The sequence below is a fragment of the Calidris pugnax genome, unplaced genomic scaffold (assembly GCF_001431845.1).
Source record: "Calidris pugnax isolate Ruff unplaced genomic scaffold, ASM143184v1 scaffold459, whole genome shotgun sequence".
NCBI lineage: Eukaryota > Metazoa > Chordata > Aves > Charadriiformes > Scolopacidae > Calidris > Calidris pugnax.
In genome coordinates, this window is record NW_015091670.1 from 233,685 (window position 1) to 240,726 (window position 7,042).

The window sequence follows — 7,042 nt, forward strand, 5'->3', positions numbered from 1 at the left end:
TGCAGTCAGGGATGCAGGCAGAGATGCAGGCAGGGATGCAGGCAGGGATGTGGGATGTGGACAGAGATGCGCGAGATGGGATGCCGGCAGGGATGTGAGATGCAGGCAGGGATGCGGGATGCGGACAGGGATGCAGGCAGGGATGTGGGATGCAGGCAGGGATGTGGGATATGGGCAGGGATGGGGAATGCAGGCAGGGATATGGGATGCAGGCAGGGATGCGGGATGTGGACAGGGATGCAGGCAGGGATGTGGGATGCAGGCAGGGATGCAGGATGCAGGATGCGGGCAGGGAAGGAGGGAAGGGACAAGCAGAAGCAGCTGAAGGTCTCAGGAGCCGCGGGTGGGAGCCAGGAGGGGAAGGGAATGGCACTGGCTTGCCCACACGCGTGACCCAAAGCCACCAGCTGCGTGGAGCCACCACGGTGGCCCCAGGAGCCACCCCAGGAGCCACCCCAGGCCCCACCGGTCCCCAAGTGCCAGAGCTGCCACCCCCCAGCTTTGGCACGGAAAAGGACACCGACACTTGCCATGCCGGGGGCTTCAGCATCCTTCCCCCAGCAGTGCCACATCCCGGCACCCACAGGGCACCAACCACAAAGGGGGGTCCCCCGCAAACCCTGACAACCCCCCAGCACCTGCTGGGGCAGAAAAAGCCCCCCCTTTCCCCCCCAAAATCTGGCTGGGGAGGGTTTTTTCCCAGTGCACTCAAGAAGTCAATAGGACACGTGTAAGTGCGACCTCCACGCAAAGGAAAACCTCGTTACCCGGCATTAACCGCTGAGGTCGAACATATGCAAATGCAGAGTGGGAGCCGCTAATGAAGGCTACTAATTAGCGGTAATCACTACACAGCCAGGGTGTGATTAGCTTAAGGAAGAAAGGGCTGTAAGAAGGAAGCCCACCCTGGGGTGAGCTCCCCCCCGGCTCCTGCCCAAAAGGGGGTGATGGAGGAACCTCCTCCCCCCACCAGCAACTCCCCGAGCGGGGGGTGGAGGTGGTGAGGAAGAGCTCGGTGGTGAGGAAGAGCTCAGTGGTGAGGAAGAGCTCGATGCCGAAGATGAGTCTCGGTGGCCAAAGAGCTCCTGGGTGGGGGTGATGCCACCTCCACCACGCTGGTGGCCACAAGGGTCTCCTGCTGATGGTGGGGACTGGAAAAAGTTGGATGTGATGCTGGGAGCTGGGGTTTGACTCCTTGGACCCTCCCCAAGGGCTCCCCAGGCACCACCAGAGCTGGCCCTGAGCCCACCGAGGGTGTTTGGTGGCCACCCTGGGGTGCATCCCACCTCTGCCACCACGGGGGTTGTCCCCGACCCCACACAGACATCGTGGGTCCACCTCACACAACACCCTTCCCTCTAAACTGGGTGGATTTGGGGGGTGGAGGAGGAACTGGTTGGGTGGTTGCATCTAGAGGGGGGTGGTCAAGGGCTCAACGGCCAGATGGAGATGGGAGACACGTGGTGTCCCTCAGGAGGTCCCTACGGGGACCAGCACCGTCCGACATCCCCATCCACGACATGGACAGTGGGATCGAGGGCACCCTCAGTGAGTTTGTGGATGCCACCAAGCTGTGGTGACACGCTGGAGGGACGGGATGCCACCCAGAGGGACCTGGACAAGCTGGAGAAGTGGGTCCTTGTGAACCTCATGAGGGACCCAGCCAATGGGGACAGACGGACACTGCAGTTGGGATGGAGACGAGGAGCTCCTGGACCTGTTCTCCGGGGCTGGTGACACCACACTTGTCCCACTTGGCAGGGGACAACCAAGACCCACCAGCCTGGGGTGGGCAAACAGCCCCCAACGTGCACCAGAGCTGGACCAGGAGCTTCTGGAGGGACCGGGGGGGCACTGGGAGCGGGTCCTGGGGTCAGGATGTTCCCATCCTGGTGTGTCCCATCAAGGGGACACCATGGGATGTGCCCTCATGGGGACACGGTGACAGAGGCTCTCGGATCTGCCAGACACAGGGGAGCCCGTGCTGGTGGCTGGGTGGATAAATTTGGATGGGGAAGAGAAGTGGGGGGGTCTCTGCCACCTTGGGGTCTTCCCCCTCCCCATCCCGAGCCCCAAATCCCACTGTCAGGAGTCATCCCTGGCCACCAAGTGCCAGTCCTGTCACTGTCCCTGGGGACAAAGAGGCACCTCGGGGCATGACCCACTTCGTGCATCCACCTCGGGGGGTGCAAACCCCCCCCAAATACCCCCATCCTAACGCCTTTTTGGGGGGGTCCCTAACCCCAGGTGGGGGATCTGCCCGCACCTCCCACCCGGGTGCCACCCCCCTCCCTAATTACTATTATTTTAACCACCCCCCAGCATTCAATTAGTTGGGGATCGAAGGAAAAATGATGCAGAAATACAGCGCGGGGGGGCAGAGGCTGGAGGGGGGGGGAAATATATATATAATAAAAAAAAATATTATCCCAACTGCACTTTTCTGTGAAGCTCTGCCAATTATGCAAAATTATTCAAGGACTTTGCACAAGGACAGGAGCTTTTCCGGCGGCCGGGAGAAGGGGAGAAGGGAGAGAGCAGGGATTTGTGGGGCTGCTGCCCCCCCCCGCTTGGCTTTTGTTCTTCATTTTGGGGGGGCTGGGGGGGTGGGATTTTTCCTGCTGCAGCATCATTGCGGGTCCGTGGTGAGATGGGAGATGCCTGCCCTGGGGACAGGAATGTCTGGCTGTGGACAGGGCGAGGATGAGGAGGGGGTGATGGAGAGATGGAGAGGAGCGGGATGGTCCCGGGAGGATGAGGAGGGGATTGGGGAGGAGGGGGATGCTCCCGGGAGGAAGAGGATGGGACTGGGGAAGGCTCGGAGTGCTGGAGAGGAGCGGGATGCTCCAGGGAGGATGGGGATGGGAGTGGGGAGGAAGAGGATGCTCCTGGGAGGATGAGGATGGGACTGGGAGGAGCAGGATGCTCCCGGGAGGAAAAGGATGGGACTGGGGAGGAAGAGGATGGTCCTGGGAGGATGAGGATGGGACTGGAAAGGAGCGGGATGATCCTGGGAGGAGGATAAGGATGGGACTGGGGAGGGCTCAGAGTGCTGGAGAGGAGCGGGATGCTCCTGGGAGGATGAGGATGGGACTGGGGAGGAAGAGTATGCTCCTGGGAGGATGAGGATGGAACTGGGGAGAAGCAGGATGCTCCCAGGAGGATGAGGATGGGGCTGAGGAAGGCTTGGGGTGCTGGAGAGGAGCGGGATGCTCCTGGGAGGATGAGAATGGGACTGGGGGAGGAGGGGGATGCTCCCGGGATGAAGAGGATGGGACTGGGGAAGGCTTGGGGTGCAGGAGAGGAGCGGGATGCTCTGGGGAGGAAGAGGATGGGACTGGGGAGAAGCAGGATGCTCCCAGGAGGATAAGGATGGGACTGGAAAGGAGCGGGATGCTCCCGGGAGGAAGAAGATGGGACTGGGGAGGAAGAGGATGGTCCTGGGAGGATGAGGATGGGACTGGGGAGGAGCAGGATGCTCCTGGGAGGAAAAGGATGGGACTGGGGATGAGCCAGATGCTCCTGGGAGGAGGATGAGGATGGGGCTGGGAAGGGCTCAGGTGCCGGAGAGGAGCAGGATGCTCCTGGGAGGATGAGGATGGGGCTGAGGAAGGCTTGGGGTGCAGGAGAGGAGCGGGATGCTCTGGGGAGGATGAGGATGGGACTGGAAAGGAGCGGGATGCTCCCAGGAGGAAGAGGATGGGATTGGGAAGGAAGAGGATTCTCCTGGGAGGATGAGGATGGGACTGGGGAGGAGCGGGATGCTCCTGGGAGGAGGATAAGGATGGGACTGGGGAGGGCTTGGGGTGCTGGAGAGGAGTGGGATGGTCCTAGGAGGAAGAGGATGGGACTGGGAAGGAAGAGGATGCTCCCAGGAGGATAAGGATGGGACTGGAAAGGAGCGGGATGCTCCTGGGAGGATGAGGATGGGACTGGGAGGAGCAGGATGCTCCCAAGGGGATGAGGATGTGCTGCTGGAGAGGAGCAGGATGCTCCTGGGAGGAAAAGGATGGGACTGGGAAGGAAGAGGATGCTCCTGGGAGGATGAGGATGGGACTGGGGAGGAGCGGGATGCTCCTGGGAGGATGAGGATGGGACTGGGGGAGGAGGGGGATGCTCCCGGGAGGAAGAGGATGGGACTGGGAAAGGCTCAGTGTGCTGGAGAGGAGCAGGATGCTCCCAAGGGGATGAGGATGGGGCTGGGGAGGGTTTGAGGTGCTGGAGAGGAGCGGGATGCTCTGGGGAGGAAGAGGATGGGACTGGGGAGGAGTGGGATGCTCCTGGGAGGAGGATAAGGATGGGACTGGGGAGGGCTTGGGGTGCTGGAGAGGAGTGGGATGCTCCCGGGAGGATGAGGATGGGACTGGGGAGAAACAGGATGATCCCAGGAGGATGAGGATGGGGCTGAGGAAGGCTTGGGGTGCAGGAGAGGAGTGGAATGCTCCTGGGAGGATGAGGATGGGATTGGGAAGGAGGGGGATGCTCCCAGGAGGAAGAGGATGGGACTGGGGAAGGCTCAGAGTGCTGGAGAGGAGTGGGATGCTCCAGGGAGGATGAGGATGGGACTGGGAGGAGCAGGATGCTCCCAAGGGGATGAGGATGTGCTGCTGGAGAGGAGCGGGATGCTCCTGGGAGGAGGATGAGGATGGGACTGGAAAAGAGCAGGATGCTCCTGGGAGGAAGAGGATGGGACTGGGGAGGAGCAGGATGCTCCTGGGAGGAGGATAAGGATGGGACTGGGAAGGGCTTGGGGTGCTGGAGAGGAGTGGGATGCTCCCGGGAGGATGAGGATGGGACTGGGGAGGGTTTGAGGTGCTGGAGAGGAGCAGGATGCTCTGGGGAGGAAGAGGATGGGACTGGGGAGGAAGAGGATGCTCCTGGGAGGATGAGGATGGGACTGGTGAGGAGTGGGATGCTCCTGGGAGGATGAGGATGGAACTGAGAAGGGGGATGCTCCCAGGAGGATGAGGATGGGACTGGGGAGGGCTTGGGGTGCTGGAGAGGAGTGGGATGCTCCCAGGAGGATGAAGATTGGGGGGAGGATTCATCCTCATTGGAGGATGAATTGGGGAAGGCTCAGGGCACCAAAGAGGAGAAGGATGCTTCCGGGAGGATGAGGATGGGACTGGGGAGGGCTCAGGGCACCAGCACGTGGGTTTTTAGAAGCCAAGAAGGCATCCAAGCCCTGGGGGGTGTCCCCAGGAGTGGGTGCCGGCCCAGAGGAGCACCCTTCTCCATGTCCCATCCTGGTGGGGACCCCAGGAGGAGGAGGAATCTCCACCTCATGACCAGAGGACACCACTGCAGACCCCAGCAGTTAAAAGCAGGGTGGGAATTGGGGTGCCCAGGACAAGGCAGGAATTGGGGTGCCCGGGGACAGAGCTCCATCCCCCCGAGGACACGGAGGACCTTCTCCAGAGCTGGGCCACCAAACCCCAGGATGGAGGCACGGACACAACCTCTCTCTGCTGGTCACAGGAGCCCTGCGTGGTGGAACCCCACGGCACCTCGGGGACCCCCTGGTCGCTGATGCTCAGGGTGATGCCAATATGTGCCCCCCCGGAGAAAAGAAACCCCATTTGACCCCTTTTGGGGTGCACCAGGGGTGACAAAGACCTTCTGTGGTGGCACATGGGGGAGCCACCAGCCCTGGCTCCTCCAGCAGAGCAGGATCCTGGCACATCCCGTGCCTGGGGGTCCACACCAGCGCGTTGGCATCCCTCCTGCTCCCACCCCACGTGCCCCATCCCGGCCAAACACCCCCCCAGGTGCCCCCGCAGGGTCCTTACCCCGGAGATGTCGGCCACCCGGTGAATGGGCACCTCCTTCTTGCTGTGCAGCCCTTTGCCATTCTTGATGGCCCTGCCAACAGAGAAGTGGCACCACCATCACCACCAGCAGCTGGGAGGACCCATGATGCCCCCCCCCAACTCTCCCCCCATCGCCCACCCCGGCAGAGAGAGCATGCCAGCTCGTTAGCACACTTAATCCTAATTACTGGCTCACCTGAGCTGGGCACAGACCTGATCCCAAATTAAATGGCTGGGGAGGGATCCAAAGGGAGGGATGGGGGGAAGGTGAGTGCCCCAACAAGACCTAAAATGAGCCCCGTTTCTTTCAGCCCCTCCCTCACACAGGACATTTTTAACACAAAACATGGGGCAGAGGCTCCGACTATAAAGATAAAACGGCCCCTTCCAGGTGAGAACAACACCCGGGGACAGGGAGCAACACTGGTGGAAAAACCAGCCCCAGATCTGATGCCAGACCCAGTACTGGGATGCTGGACCCAGTACCGGGATGCTGGACCTGGCACTGGGATGCTGGAATACAGTAATGGGATGCTGGACCTGGCACTGGGATGCTGGACCTGGTGTTGGGATGCTGGACCCAGCACAGGGATGCTGGACCTGGTGCTGGGATGCTGGAATACAGTAGTGGGATGCTGGACCACAGTAGTGGGATGCTGGACCCAGTACTGGGATGCTGGACCTGACACTGGGATGCCAGAGCCAGGGCTGGGATACTGGACCCGGTAGTGGGATGCTGGACCTGGCACTGGGATGCTGGACCTGGTGTTGGGATGCTGGACCCAGCACTGGGATGCTGGACCTGGTGTTGGGACACTGGCCCCAACACTGGGATACAGGCCCCAACGCTGGGATGCTGGACCCAATACTGGGATACTGGCCCCAGTGCTGGGATGCCAGACCTGATGCTGGGATGCTGGACCCAATACTGGGATGCTGGACGCAGCACTGGCATGCCAGCCCTGGTACTGGGATGCTGGCCCCAATGCTGGGATGCCAGACGTGGTACTGGGATGCCAGACTCGTTGTCAGGATACTGGACCCGGTGCTGGGATGTCAGACCTGGCACTGGGATGCTGGACCCAGTGTTGGGATGCCGGACCTGGTGTTGGGATGCCAGACATGGCACTGGGATGCCAGACCCAGTGTTGGGATGCTGGACCTGGGGCTGGAATACCGGACCTGGCACTGGGATGCTGGACCTGGCGCTGGGATGACAGCCCAAGCACTGG

At 61.4% G+C, this 7,042-nt stretch overlaps 1 protein-coding gene across 1 annotated transcript in view; it reads right to left on the reverse strand.

Annotated features, from left to right (window-relative positions):
• The window catches only part of SND1 (staphylococcal nuclease and tudor domain containing 1), a 278,207-nt gene that overhangs the window by 134,749 nt on the left and 136,416 nt on the right, over positions 1-7,042 (reverse strand). The window contains exon 14 of the mRNA XM_014961957.1: positions 5,790-5,862. Within this exon, the coding sequence (XP_014817443.1) occupies positions 5,790-5,862 (73 nt within the window). The remainder of the gene's footprint in view (positions 1-5,789; positions 5,863-7,042) is intronic.